Source organism: Ciconia boyciana, chromosome 5 (genome assembly GCF_034638445.1).
Source record: "Ciconia boyciana chromosome 5, ASM3463844v1, whole genome shotgun sequence".
NCBI lineage: Eukaryota > Metazoa > Chordata > Aves > Ciconiiformes > Ciconiidae > Ciconia > Ciconia boyciana.
The window spans coordinates 12,801,737-12,825,146 of record NC_132938.1 but is presented as its reverse complement, the minus strand read 5'-3'; the positions used below and the strand labels follow the sequence as shown (position 1 = coordinate 12,825,146).

Sequence of the window (23,410 nt, the reverse complement as noted above, 5' to 3'; positions counted from 1 at the left end):
AATCGTGTTTTTCTGAACTTTTCAGACAGCAAGGTACTGCACTGATGCTTGCTTTCACTTGCTGTCTTCCAAGACAAATAGCAGCAATATGGGAACTTTGGAGAGTTTGTTCAGCTTATCTAAATGATATCATCAAGAATCAGAGCTGAGTTAAAATATTATTCCTGATTAATTCCTACCTCATTATTCCTAGTAGTTATGAATAAAGTAAAGCTATCGGGACAAGGAGTACATCTGCAATGCTGATTTGCTTAAAAAAGTAGTTTTATCAAGATGCGTAGCACTCTGGAGTTTCTCTTTGCACACATTATATTTTAATTGCTGGGGCAATGCCACATAGAATGACTGATGGAAATAGATTAGCGTTAATTTGACACTAGAGTCTGTTGAGGGAAGAAATCATTCTGGAAGTGGCCCTTATGAGAGACATATTCTCAAAATTGACAAGGGATGCCATGCCAGCCTTTGGCAGTCCAATATATCTTCAGTCCACAATTGATTTTAATCAAAGCTACTAGGGCGCTGTGCAATTCAAAGAATTTTGTTCTTGTTCATGAGTCTGTGTTATCATTTGCTACGCTCTTGGTGTTTTTGTATCTCTGGGGCATTTAGAAGCTATTGGGTTTGAGCATACTGGAAACAAGCCTTCATCATCATAAAACCCCAGTGTCCTTATTCAGTGAGGATTACTATTGATTTGTCTCATTTTTTAAAGATTGATTTTTATTTGAAATAAACATGAGGTTATAGAAATGGGTGCGGCACTGAGTGTGTGATAGCAATAAGCGTAGATAGCGTTTAAGTAAGAGGTTTTTTAGATAAAGAGTTTTTAAGTCAATAGAGAAAACCCCTTTTTTCCAAGAATCTTTTCATTTTCTTGCTGCAGCACTTAAGTTTCTTAGAGCTCACAGTGGCTGATTGCTCTAAAGGACAAAGCACAGAATGCTGTATCAGACTGTCTCCAACTGAATAAAAATCCATTTTGCTAGTTTAGGTGCCTGCAGCAAGGAAAAGCATAAAAATGGTTGATGTGATGTAATTATATTATTTCAGTAGCAATACATGGAGGATTTGCTGTTCGTAGTGTGGGATCATAAAACTTGCTTGTGGTATCTTTCGAAAGCTGTATGATTTATATCTTTTATTAGCTCTTAAATGAGAGCAATTAAATAACAGACACAATTACTACATGGCAAAAGAAGTATAAAATATTCAAGAAAGGAAGAAAAAAATTATTTTCCTTGAGTTCTTTAGAAAATGCCCAATGAATCATTGCTTTATAAATAGAGCTTTTATTAAGGAGGAAACTATACTACGGTTTGCAAATTGCAAGCTTTAATGTCTCTCACACTTCTATATATAATTTGTGAAAATCATTTGCATTTAAATTTTGTGGGAATTTAATTTAGGTGCGAGTGAGGAGAATTGTGAGATATATTCAAATGTTTCTCAGTAGCCTGAAAACTGCTGTTGGCATTGATGAATGATCATGCAGTAGTATTCAATTTTAGTCCGTATCATATCTGTTTCTGAGATATTTGACAGAATTATTTTTAAATATTCCTGCTAAGCTTTTCCAAGATTACAGTTTTTTGGTTGCATCCTTCATTTGCAATTTGATCTTCAAAGAATATTGAGCGCCTAATCGGTGATACCTTTGAAAAATTACTTTTTCCTGGTGTGCTCTCTGTGAACTCCTCTCCCACCCAAATCTTTAATCCCTTAAAAAACGTCTTTCCTGTGTTTATAAAGCTGGATGGTGAATTGCTGGATCCCCATGGAGTACTTACTTGCGAGTATAGTCCCTTTAAAGTCAGTACACTGAGTATGTAAGTTTACAAACTGGTCCGTAGGGACTGAGGCTATGAGTGTCCTTTATAGATATAAAGGTTGCAAGTCGTAATGCACAAAGGCAGCTTGTCAATATTTTATGCCTGTATATTAAAAATTAATTTGCTGAAAGAATGCCATAGGCAACAAAAATTGTTCAATTTTAGGAGATAATTTCAGCAGAGTAACACTTACTGGGCCCTACGGTAACTCAGACAACACATGCAAATATAAATATGAATTATTTCCACATAGAAATTACAGACATGTGTAAGTGTTCAAATGCTAATACTGTCCATAATTTTTATGCGAGATTCACAAAATTGAGGAGGAGATGGAAGGCGTTTGGTGGTGCTTTCCTTTCATTTATGTAAGTTGATAGTCAGATACTCCCTTCAGAAAAGGGTTGAAACTCCTTTTTTCCCCAAGTCAGAGAAATGTTTATTAATCTCAGTTTTATCACTATACTAATTGAGTCTACAGGACTTGCAGTTGGCATTGGGTGGTCTGCAAAGGACTGCATGGACATGCCTTGGAATATTCTCTCTCTTTCTCTCTCTTTGCCGGCCCAAAGGACAGTTCTTTACTTAAGGTTATTTGATACCTGGAAAGATGCAAGATGGAAAGACTGGCTTGCAGATAAGGTGGTGGCTGGATTGGCAGGGAGATTACAGCTTCATACGTGAGAGCATTTCATCCATTTGCAATGAGCAGAGGCACTGCTCAGGACTTGTGATGAAAAGTAAAGAGAAAATAGCAGACTTCTGTGTAGACCATAGTACAGTTTTGACAGAAAATGGAGAAACCTGCCCAAACTGCCCAATGGTTTCTGAGTTCCAAGGCCCCTTGTCCCCAGGCATGGTCACCTGCCCTCCCTGCCCGGATTATTTCTGAAGTTCACGTCGTAAGAACTTGGGTCTTAATTTACAGTAATTTTTGTCAGGCAGAATTGCGAGATGAAAGACGGTGTTGACAAGACATCAGGGACTAATCTAATACCTCTTTTTGATGAATCTTTCAGGGCAATCAGGACAGCTATGATGAAACTTGCTGCTCCTGTTTAATTTCGCAGTTTTTGAAAACTACAATACCCAGCACTAAAAATTTGTGTCCCTCGCAAGATGTAAATCTCACAAAATTAGTTTGGGGGGAAGCAGTAATCTAAAAATAACAATCCTGCATAAGATTCTGTGTCAGATGCCTCATATGCAGAAAACGAAGAGAGTATTTTATCTAATTAAGTAGGGGGTAGGGGAAAAACAGAGGCAAATTCATATAGAGGTAGTGGGATTTTGGCTGATTAGTTATGTGCATAGTAAAAACCAATGCTGTCTCATCACTCCTGAAGGAATGCCCATTAAAAAGAAGAGATTAAAATTGTATAATTGCCCACTACTGCAATCAAAACTAAAATTGTAGGGTCTGCTGGATAATCAGAGCTGTCACGGCTGTCTAGCTAATGATTAGGTGCCTGTAGGTTACATCGGTTCTGATATGCCCTAATCCCAAATACTTAAACACTGACTAGGAAGGCTGCTGCCCTCTGTTCTTATATGCAGTAACGTTGCAAGCATTTATCATTTCGTCTCCCTGTCGTCGTCCTCCCCACACACTTTATCTAATGGCCTATTTGTGCATCCAGCCACTTACCGCCAGGAACATGTGCTCGGAAAACTGGTGCTGGAGTCCCCAGAGCTCGTGGAGCACCTCCTGGCAATCCCCAGAGTGGTTAGCTGCTTTAGACAAAAAAAAATAAAAAGTCAGAAAGTCTTGAGACACGCAGGGCGTTGATCCTTTGTGATCAGAGTAGGTAAGCAATTCAGATTAGGGCTATTTTTACCCAGTAAATGAAAAGTAAGTTTTAAATGATAAATGCTGATGGTTTTAAAAACTAGTTCTAGTCATATCCCACAAATGAACAAAGATTGGTTTAGATAGTTTGGGGGGAAACGTTCCACATGGCAGCAAGGAGCGAGAGGTAATACCGCAGCTGCTAAATCTGACTGTGGCTGTGGCACAAGCGGCAGTGCAGACAGCAAACACGGATGGCGGGCAAGCCAAGAATGATGTGCCTTTTCTTTGCTCTTACTTTCTCAGTATGGAAATCACCGATCTGATGCCTCAAGCAAACAATATGTTACAATACTCACTAGTATGCTTCAGTTGTTTAAGCATCCAGGTAAAAGAGACTACAGCTGCTTCTTTTGACCAGAACAATATGAAGCAGCTGGAAAATATTTTTGAGAAATCAGGTCTATTTTTTAATGCAGATCTGGGACCCGCATATATTTTTTTCTATACCCTACCATCTTTACTAAATCTGGTTCAGTAAAAACACACTTCTTCCATTCCCTTTGAAACAATGTTTATATTTTTTGTGGGTTTCAAGTTGCCATCCAGAAAAGATTTCTTCATCCTTTCAGAGCACGCTTCTGTGGTGTGGGGTCCTGGGCAACGGTATAGAGAAGGCAAATAGCGCTGTCTGCACTAGGCAAAGTGGAGGAAAGGAAAATTGTATTTTAGCCACATCAAAGCTGCCATGCAATTATCATGTTACTAGTGGAAGATCTGAAATCATCCTTTTCTTATTTTTTACTTCTGTATAACAACAGGATATCAGAGCAGCTAAACCAGAGCAAATAGTTGGCTTTTCCGCTTAGGTATTTTACCTGCTTAATAGTAGCAAATCTGATTCTCTAAAAGGGTATTAAAATCTTCATCTTTTAATTTGTATGCAAACTACTGCCAGGGTACTTAAAGCTGCATACATTGTTTTCACAAATCACCGTGAATCTACTTCAGCCAACTTTATACCATTTTGTGTGTATTCCTTTTTCCCCCACTACTATCAAGTGCCACTTTTGGTAAACGAACCCCTCCTGGGTCGTTTCCACAATCTGGAGCAGAACTGTGTTATCTTTCTGCCTCATTGACTTACTATCTCATTTCCAGTCTCTGAAGAAAAGCTATCTTTTTTCCCCACCTTGCTTATACTACTTTTATGTTCCATGAGAGCAAGTTTAGTCCCAATCCGTGCCATTTAGTTATAAAAAAACAGGCACTAATTTAATGATCCATACTATTTTCATAAAAACTTCCTCAGAAATCAAAGTAATAGCATGTAGAAAAGATTTCTGAAATGAAAGAGGCAAGTAAATCAGGAGTGCCTTAAAGCACAAAGAAGTCAGTCATCTGAACATTACTCCAAACATAATAAAGCCAACACCACAATAAAGTATTCAATTTAATGGATTATTATTGTTGTTAGTTTTATTCAAGTTCCAAGAGAATGCTACATTATTCCATATCCTTTGCCATGTGAATATGTTCCTATTTTTTATACTAAACAGAATCTTAATCAAGCCTCTGGAAAATGAATGAAGTTGCATAAAGGCCAATGAATATTGGCTCCACGAGGAAGGAATTGAAAGCCAAATAAACTAGAGAGTTTAAATGAGTGGGAATCAATATCTCATCCCCCTCCTGCTGCTCCTTACTGCTGAACATTTTTAAGTGCAAACAGTTTTGGGTATGAACTGATTCAAATTTGTGAATATAGGGAGGAAAAAAAATATTTTCTGGAATATCTTCTAAAAGGTGTGGGACCTGGAGAGCTTGGTGAAAGCCATGCGCTGTGGCGTTTGTTAGTAGTTCTGTGCAGAATTAAGTCTCCAATTTGTATTTTTATGGTCCTCAAAGCAGGCATGAATATTTCTTCTTCCTCATGATTGAAATAAAATGCTACAGAGAAAACAAAAGGAACTAAAAATGTAAACCATGGAGTGCTGCTCAGCAGAGGTAATTGTCTCCAGTGATGGATGTGAAGCACATGCATTTTGCAGCTGAAGAACAAACCCCCAAAAGAAACTATTGCATAATCTTTTTCTCTGTTCTTATAAATGTGCTTTCAATTTTCATATTGCTGATATAAATCTCTTGGGTCAAATTTCATGTCTTGTCATGTTTTCACAGTAGTCTTTTATGTAGACCCAAGCATTTCAGCTCTGCCTACTTCAAACAGTTACATTGGACTCAACATAAATTGCTTCCTTACGAAGAGCAAAGCACATCAGGGTACACAAGAGTTTCTCTCTGTATAATTAAGGGTAGCAGCTTCCTTCCTACATGTTAGAGCAGTGAGGAGCAACTGGAATATTGCCAGAATCCGGCCCATCTTTAGCAAGGATTCAGTATCCACATCCTGTTTCATCCCACAGTGTGGTTGTCCCTTACAAACAGAACATCTGGCAGTGTTAAAAATGCCTCTTGAAAAGGCTTGGACTATCATTTTCTTCAGTCTCGTTGAGTCTCTTCCTTGTAAAACTGAACCAATATGAAACACGTAGAGATCTCTATAATATATAAAAGGTCAAATGCCTACAGTGTATGCCTTCACAAGACCTGTAGTATTCTCCTTCCTCCCATCCGTACTCCATGTTACAATCTAAGATGTTTTCCTCTGTAAGTGTGAGGAGCAAAGGAAAGTATGGAAGACTCACTGAGTACCTCAACTTTATACCTTCCACGAAGGATCTGTACTTAGCAGGACTGGGCTCATGAGGTTTAGGTGAGTGAGAAATAACAGTTTATGCCTTTTCTCCTTTTATCCGTAACCCGTGAGGAAGTGCTCTTAACAACAATATGTTTAATGGTTATTTGTGAACTTGTGAGGTTTCTTCATTCAGGAACCCTTTAATATCTTTAATAGTGTGTGTTGTGATTGTGGCCATCTCTAACTAGTAAGTCTTACTGGAGACATGTGTTGAAGCCTCAGGATTTACACCAAAGGACACACCTTGTTGACCTCGTTTCAGACAGGTCCTTCAGCCTGGGCAGGCAACAGTTAGACTAGCAGCTCTGCTCCCTTTACTTAACTGCAAAGGTCTGATGTGCCATATGGGTTTGAGATGGATAACATTTTTATTATGTCAACAATATTTTGATAATGCTATTGATGCTTCTACAATCTGTCAGAAATACAGTTTTGAGAAGGTCCCCTAATTATTGCAGAAACATATGTGCTAATTCTGCAGATGTGTTGCAAAGAAATTCTTCTGGGTTTTGTTTCCCTTAGGCATTTGGTGGTGGACTGAAAGTGAGCAATTTGACAGGTTTGATGCAGGTCTGATTGAGAGGGTTATTGTTTTCCGCATTACAAGTTTCATTAGCAGACACATTAAAAACAGTCTGGAGTTACTGGCCCTAGAGAAAAAAAATCAAAATTAATTACTTAATGTATTTGTTTTGTAATGAGGAATGTCCTTCCCCCTTTCAACATGGTTTTTTTCATCCAATTAAAGGGAGGAGAGTGAAGCAGGGCTTGCCTTTATGTGTATGTTTGTGTTGGAGGAGCCCTTGGACCTGTTGAAGTGGTCATAATAGCACAGCATTGTGCTATCAGACCTTCTTTCCATCCTTGTCCATTGCATTTGGTTAGTCCGGTGCTTTATTTACTCCATGCTCACTGAGATACAGAAAAGAGCAAGAGCAATCAGATTTCTTTCTTTGTGCCGCTTATAAATAATGGGATAAAATACCTGATTTCTGTATATATATATAATTGTGTGTGTGTGTATAAACGTACCTATACAGATGTGTGTGTGTGTGTACGTGTATGGGATGCAATTCATCTCTTGGATAGTTCAAACTAAAGGGAGGAGATCCTCTTCAGTCATCTTTCATTGTTTAGCAGTTTCTATTTATTCTAATTACTTTGATGCAATGAAAGGTGCTGTTCAAAATAGTTTGCTGCAGTAACTTTTATCTCAAACTAAGATGGTGCCACCTGGTAAAGAATCTTTCTTCTGAAATCACATTTAAAGACAGGTCATCTTCAAAAACCTAGAGAAAACAGAGCAACCTATGTATTTATCCAGCTTTCATACTGCTCCCAGAATATGGAGCAAAAGATGGTCGTTTTTAGAGACATGCCTAAAAATGTGTCACTTTTTCTATCTTCTCACTGTCTAAAGGAGCTCAGCAGAAACCCCAACTTAAGAGCAGCAGTTCAATCCCATTTTCTCTTTTCTTCTCATTGTCTGCCCGTTGCAATAATCGGTGTTTAAGCACAGACTTTGACAGCCATGATCTGCTGTCATGCTGATCAAGCTGTCAAGCTGTTCCTTGTGGTGTGGGAAACGGAGCTCACAACCTGCAACTCCCTAATCAGAAGTGTCTGCTTGGTGCCTAGGAAAGGATGTCCTTATGTGCCCAGGCAGATTGCAGGTGAATGCAGCTACAGCAAAGGGTCTGGCTCTCCAGAAATGTTGAAACCATAAATTCTGTTGCAAAAGTTAGAAGTCCCTGATTACTCCCTTTGATTTTACAAAGTCTAATTTAAGTTAATCTAGTTAAGAGCTCTTTATCAGTACTTACTCTGAAGCCTCTCAGGCTCATTCATGGTGATAATTGTCCATTAGAGCTGATAGAGCCATTTAATAACATGCCTTTTGTTTTTCTAGATTCAAAACAGAATGAATGAATTAAATGCTGTCTGCTATAGAAAGTTTTGTCTAATTCAGAAATTCCCATTAGTCCTGGGCCCAGATTTACACTCTGTCTCCTTCAGTGCTGCCTGCTTAACTTCACTAACCTCCCCTATCTTCTTATTTGCCCTTGTCGATGCCTATTTACCTCTTTACTCCTTAACCCTTGCTCCTGGCCTCCTGGTTCTCCACTCTTTGCTCCCTTTCCATTCCCTGTCTCCTGGATTTCTCCTGCTTCTTTCTCCTCAGCCCTGGTGGAGTATGAGAGTGCTATTCGATGCTATCACCCCACCTTCAGTGTCAGCTCACCTCACCAGGGAGATGCGATTATAGACTCCTAGAATGGTTTGTGTTGGAAGGGACCTTAAAGATCATCTAGTTCCAGTCCCCCTGCCATGGTCAGGGACACCTTCTGCTAGACCAGGTTGCTCAAAGGCCCATCCAGCCTGGCCTTGAACACTTCCAGGGAGGGAGCATCCACAGCTTCTCTGTGCAATCTGTCTCACCATCCTCACAGTAAAGAATTTCTTCCTAATATCTAATCTAAATCTTTCAGTTTAAAACGGTTACCCCTCGTTCTGTCACAATACTCCCCTGATAAAGAGTCCCTCCCCATTTTTCCTGTAGGTCCCCTTTAAGGAGTGGAAGGCTGCTATACAGTCTCCCTGGAGCCTTCTCTTCTCTAGGCTAAACAACCCCAACTCTCTCAGCCTGTCCTCGTAGGAGAGGTGCTCCAGCCCCCTGATCATCTTCGTGGCCCTCCTCTGGACCTGCTCGAGCAGGTCCATGTCTTTCTTATGCTGTGGGCCCTAGAGCTGCACACAGTCCTCCAGGTGGGGTCTCACGAGAGATGATGACTGTGACTCAGCTTAATGGCTGTGAAGACACCTGGAACCAGGAATGAATGCCTGTTGGGCCTTTTTATTGCTTGAGTGCTTAAAAATAGCTTTTCTGTGGTTTTAGTATTTTTTTTTTTAGTATTGTTCATTGTCTGTCAATGTTAGTAAAGAAATTGATGCTTAATTATTACATTGGTATGAACATCGTGATAAGACAGTTACATAAAACTGTGACTGAGAATAGGGAGTTAAGTTTATGTTCTGAACACAAAATTAAGGAAGGGTGGGATTGGTGCTGTTTTTGTGATTCTGGTGCGACTTTGCTCTGCTGAAGCTCTGTTCTGATGCCAGTGTGTGTGCGCCACGAAGGAACTCCATCACAAGACTTTCTCTCCTTGTCCGATTTAGGAAACTGCCAGGCAGAAATGTCTATGCCCAGATGCACAATGAAAAAGAGCAGGAGATGACAAGCCCTGTTAATCATAGTGAGGACACCCAGAACATCATCCAGGGTGAGGAGTTTATTGATGATGATCTGGACTCTCAAACACTAGGTAACGCAAGAGGTAACTTCATTTTTAGTTTATAAATTTTCATCAGTAATTTATTTTTAATTGATGTTTGTTTTCATTTTAGCTTTTTTTCATTTTCTGCTCAGTCTCAGGAAGAAGCAAATAGTACACCACTAACAAAAGATTATCTCAGTTATCTTCTTTTGGCTTGCTTGTGATACAGGCTAATGTATGGATGACACACTATATAGAGCATGAGTAGAGAAACAGTACAGTTTAATGTCAGGAGACTTACTTGGACAATTTTAGAGAGAAATTATATTTGGCAGAACAGGATATAATAGGTAACAGTTGAATTAACTCAATAATCCCCTGAATTAGTGGAAAATGGAGTTTAGGGCCAGAAGGATTTGTAGAGTCAATGTTTCCATGATTTCAGATGGATTGTATCTAGATCCATTGCTATATTTGCTGTGGATCCATATTCCAGTGGCATTTAAAGTTTTTGCAATTAGAAACATTAAATTTATTCCTATATAAAAAGTATCCTATCTTCCATAATTTAGCTGGTAACTTTCTAGTATTCATGGGGTGGTCATAAGGAACCAATGAGGGAAACTTTCTGTGACTATCTCTCAGTGCAAATGATTTCAGTGTCAGGTGGAAGTGTATATCCTGGCACCCTGTGGTTATTTTTAATGTAACATGGAGTGCTGATCTATGAAATTCATTTCTTGTAAAATTTACCATTGTGTTCAGACTGCTTTCAGGTCACAGTCTGAAAAGCGTAGGACAATGGAAAAAGCTCCCCAGTTCCGTTTCTACACGTTTTGTGAAAATAAATCAGATAACCCAAAGCCTTTGGGATTTGTAGCAGTAGATTCATGGCAACTGTACAGTTGTACAATAGCAACAGGCAACTGTAATGTCTTCATGAACTCACAGAAGAAGATGTGTTTTAGCTGCACCAGAGGTAGCCTGGGGAAGGACAGAACTTTGGCAGAGGAGAGATTTCTTTATCTTGGGTTTCACCTTTATAATTTGTTGTTGATGTCTTTATTTTCATTTGCTGAACTGTGTGCCACTTCTAGGTTCTTGGAGGTGTTATCTTTGAGCACAAGGGAAGAATCCAGCCTCCTGCTTTGCTTTGTGTACTTCTGTCTTTTCTTTGACAACCTTTGTGTATGAGTATCACTGTGTTTTCATTCAGATTTTGCAAGATGACCTTGATTGCACTCCTGACTTTACCGGAGGTAGTTCCAAAAACAACCCTGGAAAAACAAAGTCTATGTTAAAATTGTTTGATCAACTTATCTCCAGGGTCTTTAGAGGCGAAGGCTGAATGCTAACGAAGTCCTTGCAGGCATGCCTATTAAAGTGGAGCATTCAAACACCTCTAGTAATGCACAAAAGCATAACTACTTTTAATGGTAGGAAATCCCTTATGGCCTATTTATATAAGGCAGCTTGGGATGCTGGGATAAAGAAATGCTACCCTGATTTGTAACGCATTCAGAAATAATCCCTACTTGCCCTGCACCCCTTACTCGGAGAAAAAAAAAAAAATTCTTCTATCTCGGCAGAGCATTATTAGGGTTAAAGAGTGCAAGATCATGATGTTTTGATGTGAAACTTAAGACAGTTAGCAAACGCAGATCTCGAGGTGATTTGTGCTTCTGCCAGGTTGTCAACACCAGCAGCATTTCCAGCGGAGCGTAAAGAGTTCATTTCTGTGGCTCATAATCATCCATATTTGTCAGCTACTGTACAGCTTTTGGACACAAGACTTTAAGACATAAAACTATACTTCTGCTTGCTGTACTGTTTTGTTACTTGCAATACTTTCCACTAGCTCCGGTATTGCTCAGTACTGCCAAGAAAATATTCCTGTTAATGATACTCCTCTATTTTATCTGGCTAGAGTATGAAACATGTTATAATCCCTGCTTTATATTAAATTCTGTTTTACGACATTATTTGCAGAAGGTTCTTATGCTATGGAGATCCCTTCTAGTTCTGGTGAGCTTTCTCCTTCCCTGTTGGGAGATGCCAGTAGCAGCCTCCGCTCCATGCACAGCAGGGAGTTACAGGCCTGGGTTTCTGTTTGTTCTCTCTCTTCTCATAACTTTTGAATTTCCACAGTACAGTATTTCCAGACTCACCCATCCACTTCTTTTGTTTTCTATATATTTTATGTTGCCTACTTTATCGCAACCCCCACCTTGGGACTCCTCAACACCATTACCTTGCAGTGACTCCTTCTGGGAGAAGTGGCAACTTGAACAGCTACAGAGTTCCCCTATTGCTGATGCCGGTCAGTGTCCAGTCCCAGGTCAGTGGCATGTCGAATGGACGCCTCAGGTTCCATTCTCCTCCCTCACCTGCACCCCTCGAGACAACTACACCTTTTTAAGCCACAAAGAGAACCAACTTATGCTGTCACTGGGATAGAAACCCTAGGAATTCGCCACAAATCCACCATCATGAGCAAAAGCTTTGCGCGGAAGTATGCTGTAGGTACATGGAGCTGTTGCACCAACCTTCACCTGACCTGTTGTTTGATAAAGCCACTCTCTTTATGCGATTGACTTGTCCCTGCAATAAAAGGGGGATTTATTGTGAAGTGCCTGAAATACACTAATGTTGGCCTTTTGTTTCTGTATTTTCATAGGCAATCACTCAGGCGTGGTTTTGAGCATCAACTCCAGAGAGATGCACAGTTACCTGGTTAGCTGATATTTACAGCTGAACACAAAAACCGAAAGACTCTTCTCTGTATCGTTTTATTTTTCCCTGGTGATGTCACAAAATTGCAAATATGGCTGTAAATGCTGGTGGAGAGGAGGTTTCTTATCAGTCCCGTGGAAAAAAGCATCCATCGTCAGTTACCGCGGGAGGAGGATAATACGTCTTGTGTTCACTCTATGGCCTGGGAACTCATTATGATTGAAACTCAAACTATGGTAGCGAATTTGTAGCCCTAGGCACCTTCAATGCCACCTTATTTCTTTTCTGTATATGCTCTAGTTCTTTATGTTTATTTTTAGAAGGATTGACTGTAACTTTTCAATTATATTTTTAATTGAGGTATTCAGCGAAAGGCTGGGACTTTTCAGCCTGAAAAGGTGATTTTTACACAAGCGACTAGACCAGAACAGATGGTTGGTTGATCATGATGATATTTTTTCAGGAGGCCAAGTGTTTCTGTACCGGGAGAGGACTGAGCGAGGAGACAGATGCACTCCTAGTCGATACAAGCTCTTAACTTAAACATGTGTGAGACAATCTAATGAATTTAGGCTTAGGCCCTTCTGTGGATTAAAGGAAGTAAAGTGTTAATTAAGATATCTCATAATATAGGATAATGCTCTTATAAGTGTAGCAAGTCCTGACAAACCATCAGCACCAGTATCTCCCCCAATCCTACCCCATGTGAAAGAAAAACACCAGCTTGATGCTATTTCCAGACCAGGTGCCTTCACTTGTGGACAGTCATTTCAGTTGCTCTCTTCTTGTCTCCTGAGCGAGCACCTCTAGGACGATGGCAGCTGCCGGATGAGTTATCCTGTAAAACCCCATGCTGGTGGCCTGTCTCTTTTTAAATTTCCAGAGTGTAAATACCTCTTTCAAGTCGCTTTCTTTGTATGGTTATTTTTTTAAAACTTCCTATGAGGGCAGAGGTGCTGGGTAGGTCAGAGCTCTCCTCCGGGCAGGACTGGGTGGGTGCACCGCCATCCCCTTCCCGCCCACATCCTTTGGGATTTTCCCTGGCTGATGGCCTTGGCAGGCAGGGGTGGGCAAAATCTTACCTGACCTTTTCTGCTGGGGTTGGTTTGACAATCCAGAGCACCATGGAGAGGACGGCCTGTGATTTAGGGGTTCGTATTTCCTTTCCCTCAGCGCGGGGTGTCACTCAGTCCCTACCAGCGCTGGCCCCTATTTCTGCAGGGAAGGCGGTGGGCTTCTGAAGGAGCTGCCTGCAGAAAGGCTTGTGAGTCAGGTCAGAGTTTCCTAATCCCAGTTTGGTAAATTGGGTCAGAGTTTCCTAGGCCTGACCTCCGCATCCCTAGGGAACGGCAGTGCGGTGAATCCACACCCCGCTGGTGTTTTCCCTGTGGTTTATGGAGCCATGTAGGAAACGGACTGTGGTGTGATGAGTTTAAACATCTAGCATCCTACCTGTCACAGCTGCCTGGGATTAGGATGCTTCTCTCAGAAACCTATATAATCTCTGCACTTTTTGCCTTCGATAGAGAATAAATAGCTCTTTACTCACTGAATGTCATACTAATGCTAGTGGCAAACTCGCACACCACCTTGCTTAAGGAGGATACAGATAGCTAACTACATCTTTCTGAATAAACAAACAGAAAATAATGAATGCTGGTAAGACAGAAAAGAACTGTCTTAAAATTATCGTATGCATTGGAGTCATTCTTCCATGTAGTGGATATCCTAGAGCATATTGTCATCAAATGCAACAGACTGGGATGTAATAATTCAATGTGGTACTGTAGGCTCTCACAAACCCCACAGGATATACGCGTAAAGCACAAGAAAATCTAGATTATAAATCTACTGTAAGGAACTAGGTGGAAAAGTTAAAGCGAAGATTCTGAAAAGCGCTTGCAAACTGCTCAGGAAAATAATTTCAAAAATTGTTCTAAAATTTCTGCCTATTTAGTTGTAGAGTGCCATGCAAACTGATTTACGGAGAAGAAATGCTCTAGCTGACTGTTGTATGCCAGACTGTGTCGAAATCCAAGGTGTTACATGTATCTGCGTCTGGGTTTCTTGAAGAGAAGTGCAAATACAAAATGTGCTGTGCATTGGAATCTCTCGGGATCGTTGCACCAGAGGCTTTCCTCCTCACCGGCTCTTTATGCTTTTTCTAGTGGAAATGAGCTGGAGAAGAGAGTAAGATAGTATTGCAAACAGCTTACTTGTTCCCGTGAAATAAATCTGAAGTGGGTTATTTGTATAGGGCAGGTAGTGGCAGATTAGCCTAGTGGACAAGGGATGGGATGGAAGGTCTAGCCTGGAGTTGTTCTCCCACAGTTCGTCTGATTGGCAAAGGACACTGTTGGAACTAGGTCAGACATCGAATTTATGCTTCAACAGCTACTTTTATACATTTAATGCAGGGTGATTTGTGTCTCTGATAACAGGAGTCTTTTGGAACACTGTAGAATATTTAACCGCTTGGTACTCTAATTAACACGTAGCACAATATAGTGCCTGTAATAATGTTTTTCAATGCTTATTAGTTTGATTCATGCAGCACTCCTGTGAGGTTGGTTTGTCATGTCTTAAAAAAATTGTTTTCTAAAGAGTTGTCAGTATTGCCGTAACTGTATTAAGAATACCCAGCAGATAATAAAGGAAGCCTTTGATTCCCTGGCAAGAATAACTTCAAAATGAATTATTTTAAAACTGAGAAAATACCATTACCATTTTCCCATTCATGGTGTCTTGGTTTATCTTTAAAGGAAAAATCTCACTAGTGCTAGGTTTTGAATCTCTAGAACTACGTCCATGATATCTTAACATTTTATCCTTTATATGCATCTAAAATCCCGATACATGTGTATACAGAAGCACAGAGTTGTTTCTATGCACAAACTCTAGTCACACATGCATGCACACACCCATGCAGTATTTGTACATATTCCAGTTAAATTTGTTAGTGAGGAAGGGTGATTTGATGGCTAAGAAGGAGAAGACGGCTGTCAGGTACCTGGATTCTGTACCGAGACTTTGGGCAAGTTACTTAACCTGTATGTGCCTCAGTTTCCCCAGCTGTAAAATGGGGCTGATAGTAATTACCTACCTCACAGGGGTATTGTGAGGCTAAATTAATTACTGTTTGTTCAGGATCTTCAGAGTGAAAGAATTTTGTGAGCATAAATCATTAATAGTTTCTCTTTCTTTGTTTTACTTGTAATTATCGGTGTTATTACAGGTAGTCTACTGAAACCAGCTGCAATTATGTATAAATGTAAAAAATGCATAATCTGAAAAGGGTACATCACTGTACCTTTAAAAAAAAAAGGCTAATTTTGTTTTAAAACTGTTATTGGAACATATTGTTACGTGGTAGCATTGCAACATTGGCTGTGATTTTGCTGTTATCTTAAACTTACTTTTCTGCAGTGTTATTTGGTCAAAAGCCTTATAATAATGGGTATGGTGATACTTGTCAACATTGATATTGAACTATACTGAAACCAACAAAACTGGCGGTATATTGGCCTCATTTACATCTTTTGGCCTTCTTAAACTCTGATGTATTTGCAGTTTCAAAAACACCCTGTACTTTTCAGAGTGCTCCAAGCAGTACTGATTTGAAGCATTCTAACAGAGTCATCAAGATTTACAGCTGTTATCTTTGCTTTCCCTTTTGACATTGAACGTTTTATACGGCTTTGGAGTGGTCCATCCATATAAAGTGCTCAGAAATGCTCAGAAGATATTTAGGGAAAATCCACACATAGTCTAAATTAATTTCTCAAAAATAAAAGCACTACAAACCAATGTATGTTTTTATAGCCTGTAGAAGAGGGTGGTAGAAATGGCTGTGAAGAAACAGAAGGTACCAGCCTGAGGCAAGATGTTGTTATTATCTCCAATTCACGACCAATTTCTTTGAACTCTTTTAGGATATTCTCATTGAATTATATCCTTCTTGATGAGTTTTCTGCTTTCAATGACCAGTGTAAAGAGGAGTAAAATGTTTATTCATATGAAGTAGATTATTTGTTAAATTACTGTCCTCTGGACAGACAGAGACAAATTAGTGCTTTGATATTAGTAGGTCCTAGTGCAAAGCAGATTTCATCTGACATGGTTATGATGGTTAGCTGTGTTTTAGGTCCAATGAGACATCCCTTTAGTGGGAATACTCTACGACTGTATGCTGTCTCTTTAATAGAGAATGGAACTGTAGTGGTTTTCATCCTCCTTACACAAATACATGCTCAGAGAGATGTGGGGGATTTTTATTATTTTTAAGAAATTAAATACATGCATTTGTTTGCAGTAACTTTTTGATGATGAACCAGTGGTTATGATAAGCTTTGAATTTCTAGTGTTATTTCAAGTCGAATACAATGTTGCTAAGTTGATAGGATCGATGACAATTTCTGTCATAGATTTTTCCTATGTTTCCTATAAAACAATGTTTTGTAATTTTTCATTAATGAGACTTTGGGGGGAAAAGAGAGACTAAAATTTTTATTTCATTGCACAGTCCTTGACAGTTGGAGTTGTTACTGTATATTGATTGATACCGCTGTATTGTTTCCATCTTCATTTTTATTTCAAGTTTTAGATGAAAGTAAGTGCACATTTCTCTCAAAGTACTGGCTTTCCACCAGGAAGAAGTTTATAAGCATTTACCTTTATAAATACTGATTTTTGAGATGCAAAGTTTTGTTGTGTCTTCTAAGTCCATCCAAAAAGCTGCTTCCTGGCTCATTTTCTCTGTTCTAGTCCCAGTTGTACATTGCTTCTACAACTTTCTTTACGAGACTGGCATATAGCCTAATCTTACTTGCCTGAGAAAGTCTTTCTAAAACTTCCATTAGAGTAGCATTTAATTGCCTAGAAGTAGTTACAGGATCTGCTCAGACCATTTTCCTAATGTTAAGTCTATATTTTCATGTTCCTTATTTCTTTTCAGTATTTCAGTATTAGCCCTCTCAGTGTCATTTAAATGAGCATTTATTCCTGTCACAGGTATATAGGTAGTGTTTTTCACTTATTTTCAGACTCTAATCATCAAAGTGACAAATTTTGAAATAACTCAGACCCCCAGTTAGCTTTTGCAATTAAAAGCCTAACCCTGCAGTCTTTGGGAAATGTCAAGCTGAGCACTCTTAATTTTTTTTATCTTCTTTCCTAAGTCAGCTCTTCTACCTGATTGATCACCTCGGCAGCTTTTCCTCCAATTCTTTTTGTAACCTTAAGCTGGAGGGAGTGCAGAAGGGTTCCTCAATGCCAAGATGGACTAGAACAGCTCATTTCTCAAATCTGAACGGGAAGGACGTGTGGACAAAGTTTTTATTTTTTTCTTTCTTTTCAAGTATGGTGCATAGAGCAGAGAGGATTATACACACCATCAGGGAAATAAGGACCTGTAACAGTACTTCAGGATGGTGTGAAAACTAAAGAATGCATTCCTCTTAGAATTTTCTTTTTTTTTTTTTTTTCCCCGAAAGTGATACATACAGCAAGTTAGTTTCATGATTTTTAATGTGTGAGATCTCATTTCATTAAGTCTTCAGTCCTGGTCTTTTTCCTCCTGTTAAATGGAGTAGCAAATTACTTAAAATATGAATTGTGGAGCCATGTATGACCAAATGAAGGATTTTCATTCTTTTCATCTTTTTTTTTTCTCCTTACGTGAAGCTTGTCAGAATTACTATTTTCAGCTAGTTTATGTGCTGGTAGCTGAGGTGTTCTTCTGGAAGACAGCATCTAAGACAAGAAATACTGGAAGGCTTAGAAATATGTACCCTGAAGTGCAACGTTATAGCTATGTGAGCAAAATCCTTATCAAAGAGCTGTTATTTTTTGTATTAAAATACTTTTTTTAATAGTGTCTCTAAAAATACATGTTCTTAATTACATACTCGTTGTCTCTCTCATCTTCCGGATTGATTTTCTTTTAGGAGTGACATTTACTAGCCCTGAAAAAAGTGGATTCTTTCCTTTATACAAGTAATTCTGTTTAAAATTATTTCCTTGCAACGCTTGAAAGCATTACACAAACTTGAGCTGTATTGATCGGACTTGATTTCTGAGTTTCTGTAGAATTTGCATCTTTACACTGATTTGTTGCGATACAGTGGACATAAAGCCCTGCTGGGCAGCGATAATACATGCAGCAGTACATGGCGCTGCTTAAATAATATGCTTTTGTTGCACATATTTTTAATGGTATAATGAGTATGTTAATCACCAGGAAGACCAGGCGTTCCAAACAACTTTCTTAGCATGTCTTATATTTCTATGTTATTTGTTGCTAATTTTAGCCAGCTTTTGATACTTATATTTGGTTCTTATTGACAGTGTCTGCTCTTGCAGATCAAAGGGCAAGAATTGGCTTATTTTCTTTTTTAAAAAAAGTATTAATTCACAGTATTTGCTTATTAATTAAAACAGTTTAAAAAGGAAATCTTTCTGAAATGCTGAAGGAGATGCTTTTTAATGAGAATGGCTCATACAGGAAAACAGCAGACTTGTATCCACATGGTTTTTGAGACATTCTTGTTATGGATTATCAATAGGCAGGACTGTGCAGAAAGAGAAGTGTACAACCCGAACATCAATAACACGCACACAGGCAGTTTGCAAATGACAAAGCTAGTCTAAAGGAGAACATTTTAATACACCACATATATGGCCCTGATTCACAGAAGGGCATGTAAATGGTTAAGATTACAGACTATCATCACAAACATGGGAAGATGCCCAATTCACTGGCTCCATTTGCTTGTAAATACACTCCTCTGTTTGTGGTTTACTTTTTGAGATGCTGAACTCTTCAGAGAAGTGACCTGTATTGTTTAATGCTTCCAACTTTTTGCTAAGTAATTGGTGGTACTTTATAGAAAAACTTGTCTGAATTTCCATTCTTTTTCTCTTCTGTTTCTCCTCGTTTCTTCCCTCTCCCTTTTTGTCCTTTTTTTTTTTTTTCATTATTGCTGCTGTTTGTTGCTCCGCCTTGCCTGCCGCCTCCTCTTTTTTCTTCATTGCTTTTTGTTTTGCTTTGTTCTGTTGCTGTCTGTGGTTTTGGATATGCACCCTACTGTGTCCTGAGTGATAACAAGAAGAATCACTGTCTCTTCCCCATCCCTGTCTCCCCTCTGAGCTCTGCTGTATTACCTGGGTTGATGTAGTTCCCCTGTGCTTTGTCCCTCTGCAGTCTGTCCTTCCTGTTTCTTTCCCACCTTCAGTTCTTTTAAGTCTTTCACTTTTAATTTTGGCTCTCATTTTCTCTAAATCTTTCTGGAGCTCTTCCCTTTTGCCTTTCCAGGTCATCTCTCAGCTGCTTCTCCCAGAGAGCACATACTTCTAGTCCGAGATGTGGATGAGTGTTGTACTCCCTGGAAGAATAATAAGCCTATAACTAGCATTTTCCTCTCTCATCCATGTAGATATTGACCTTGCTGTCTCTCTGTAGTGGAAAATATATATTTAATTGACAGACAGCTATACCCATTATCTCCCAAATGCCTCCTTCCACCTCATTTTGCGTTATGGGGATGAGACATGGTGTTTGCATGAGTTTCCTGGAGCACAGCAAGGGCTGGCTTGCTTTGCCAGCCCTTCAAACTGGCAGGTACAGAATTGCAAGCAAGGCTGGGCAGAGACGCCTTGCCAGACCATTGGGCTGCATTTGTATTTCAATGTGGGAAATACTGAGGACGAAGCTAGTATATAGCCTTTTAGATAAATTGTTACAACCTGAAGCTGAAGAATGGGTGAGGTAAAGAGGGTCCATTGCTAACAGAGGAGCAGGACCAGGGATCATTCCTCTTGGGAGCAATTTGACTTGTCAGGTTTGTGGGACGGGTCTGTATGCAACCTTTCCTAGAGGCAGAGGCATTCTGCCATTGCTTTCAAGCCCCATAAAATGCAAGTTTAAGTAAAGTCACCAGATACTTTTGGCAGAATCTTCTTGTTGGAGGAGCTTGGAGAAGTTGATGGGAGTAAGATCATTGAAAAGCTTAGCGATATCTTTGTAGGGTAGAGCCTGTGTTAGAGAGGGAGTGTATGTGAGAGAGATGCAGGAGGGAGGGGAACGCAAGACTAAACAGGACAAGGAAAAGCAGGGAGAAAGTCAGTGTTACCAGTGTCTATGATTTTGCCATGAGTTGTTGATTTTGTTTTGCTTAAGCCATGGAGCTTACATTAATTCATAATGGCGACTATTTTCTGTTTTCTTGGTTGCATACAGAGATTTTAAACCATGAGTCTAAATTGATGTAGCACCATGCAAAATTATCAGCATTTCTACCTGTAATTTAAGAGGGATCTGACTCACAGCGACATCCCACTTGAGGTGCATGGAAAAGAGGTTGCTTCCCAGAAGCCCGGATGCACGTGTGTGCACTCCAGAGGTAGCTCCAATGTAGGTTGACTTCTGAGATGATTGTAGGCCATTTGCTAATGGTTTTCCTCCTTAGCACAGCACTGAGCTAGGAGGCAAGGGAGAATAATTATTTTATAGCATCTGTGTCTTGGATTTATACTGCTTAAATGTAGTTTGCTAGAATCACTCTATGAGCTGTAATTTTGTAATGTTTAGAGAGGATGAATGGAGTTGGCATAGTATTCCTGAGGGTAAACACCAGCCACTGGAGTTTGCTGAACATGTGACTAGAAATCTTAATTTTAGGAACACAGAGTTCCTCCATTTCATATACACACCAAGCATTTGAGTACAGCTCCTTTTTTTATTTGTCACTGACAAGCTATGATTTATTTCCTCATGGGTGTAAGTCATGGGCTGCGCTTGCTGCAGTGCAGAAGGCTCTGGAGGGAAAACGTAATCAAATGGAGAAGTACACTTGAATTCTCCCCTCTTGATCCCAGTCTCTTCTGAGTTCCTTTTCTCTGATTGTGGTTCTGCCAGTAAGCTGGGTTGATGTCAAAAGGGGATTAACTCATTTATATCCTCCTCTGTGTGGCTCTGAAAAAAATAGAAGAAAAACTGTGCAGAGCAGTAGCAGATTGGAAGAGGTGGGGAACTTGATCAGGTGGCAGGGTGCTTTGGGAAGCTTCCGCTTTTGTGCTTTACTTGCCACTTATTTTTACAAATAGGTACAGCTACTGTGATTTACCTTTCCGTTAACCATAGATACGTTTTTTTGCAAAAGCGGAGGTGGTTCTAAAGAATACCACACCTGCGCATTGCAAGTGTGGTTTTAGGAGACATCAACTATCACCCTTCCTCACCTAAATAAAATTATCATAGTATCATTGCTCTGTATTTATGAAGCTGCACTAGGAATATCAGTTCACCCTGGATTAAGTATTGGAGGAAGATTTGGAGAGATAATGAGAGTTGGAATGGGAAAACTTTACATTTTAAGAGTAAAGGATGGATACTGGCATATTTACAGTGCATCTGTGGCTGTTTCAGCACAGGCGGGTCCAAAATCTCTAATTTCAGACTCGGACAGATAAATCACATAGATTTTGCTGGCATTATCCATGTGAACAAAAGGAGAAAAAGTTGGCTATTAAACCAAGCCCAAATAATATTTTTTGGCTATTTAGAGCTGCAGCTCTTGGTAAAGATATGAAAGCCAATCAAATAAAAACTAGACTTGACATACTTCTTGTGAAGATTCACAAAGCGTTTCTCGCTACCCTGTTGTTCATGTGGAGCATTATTTGGCATTGCGGGGCCAAATTCTACCCTAATTTATGGCCACGTAGTTCCACAGACTTTGTCAGTTCAGCTTTGTGTTACGGCAGAAAGGCGCTCACCCACGGTGAATGTGGAATGTAGCTGCAGGCTAAAATCAGTTGTCATCTCGCTGCATCTGTACTCACACAGGTGATGGGCTGATTTTCACCTGTAATTCTTATTCCTGTGGTTAGCAAGAGAGTACTTCGGATAGATATAAGCTAATTACAACCAAGGTAGAACTTAGTTTTTGAACAACTTGCAACTGCTTTTCCAGAATATGATCAGCAAATGCTTAACACTGTGTTTTCTAACCGGATTTCTGACACAGGGGCCCTTCCAATCCGTGTAAGGCTCTGAGCAGTCATCAGTATGCTATAGGCCATACCTTTAGCATACACGACTACGCAGTCCTCTCCTTTTGCCTTTGCACATTCTAGTATTTGTGAAAGCAGTACATGCCTTTTCCTAATTTTGTTTCAGGAGACCTTGACTTTGAGCACGTTGCTTTGTATACGGTATCAGGGCTCAAGGGAAGAATGAAATTAATCCATAACTGGTGCATTGTCATAAATGGGGAAAAGTGTTGTTTGTATATTTTTGTAAATATGTAACATTTAATGGCAGTTTTGTAGTGACGTGCTGGTTTTGAGAAAAAAATCAAATATATGTTTGAATATGCTTAATGTAACACTTAACTGTGATTCAATTGCACAATTAATAGCTTAATCAAAAGTCCTGTGCAATATGTAGTGCACACACATAACCAAGTTATCTGTTAGTGATCCACAACCGAGTTTTTGGCAACTTTTAACGATGGTGATGAACTGTGCAGTACAGTTTATCACGGTCTCTTTCAGCTTCCAAACGTAGCAGGCAAACTACTGTATACGTACCTGTGTACTCCACTGCATCCAAAGGTATGCATTTGTCCTGAGAACCTGCACAACAGGTTTTTCTTTAATAAAATTTGGTTTTAAACTATTGGTTGCTTTGTTTTTCTTGTGAAAGCATTTCATGGGATTTGCGGAGGGGAAATGGTTTAGGCAGTCCCCAGAGTTTGTGCGTGTGGTGATTTGTCAGTAATGAGCAGCAAACTCCTCACCTTCAGCAGCGCTGAACTCACAGGCTGCAGCGAAGCTTCACCCTCCTTCACTTTAGCTGCTCCGCTTCACCCTCCTCTGCTGCAGCTCAACTCCCCTCCTAGGGAAAAAGGGAAAAGTCCTTTTGTAGTCCGGTATAACTGGTGGAGGGTGACACTCGGTGGTGAGACTGAAGCCATGCAACTGCAGTAGAAGAAAAATAAAAGTTCTCCTAGAACTC

The 23,410-nt window shown here is 39.6% G+C and overlaps 1 protein-coding gene across 5 annotated transcripts in view; it reads left to right on the top strand.

Annotated features, from left to right (window-relative positions):
- The window catches only part of SORCS2 (sortilin related VPS10 domain containing receptor 2), a 653,060-nt gene extending 629,995 nt beyond the window's left edge, over window positions 1–23,065 (top strand). For 3 of the 5 annotated variants that reach the window (XR_012042835.1, XR_012042837.1, XR_012042836.1), the window contains 3 exons: window positions 9,563–9,720; window positions 11,919–12,179; window positions 12,338–23,065. Coding sequence is in view for 2 of the 5 variants with exons in the window: in XM_072863383.1 (XP_072719484.1) it covers window positions 9,563–9,720; window positions 11,919–11,998; window positions 12,338–12,361 (262 nt within the window). In the remaining 3 variants the exon portion in view is untranslated. The remainder of the gene's footprint in view (window positions 1–9,562; window positions 9,721–11,918; window positions 12,180–12,337) is intronic. The other 2 variants (XM_072863384.1, XM_072863383.1) reach the window with 2 other exon arrangements.
- Window positions 23,066–23,410: the final 345 nt, after the last annotated feature.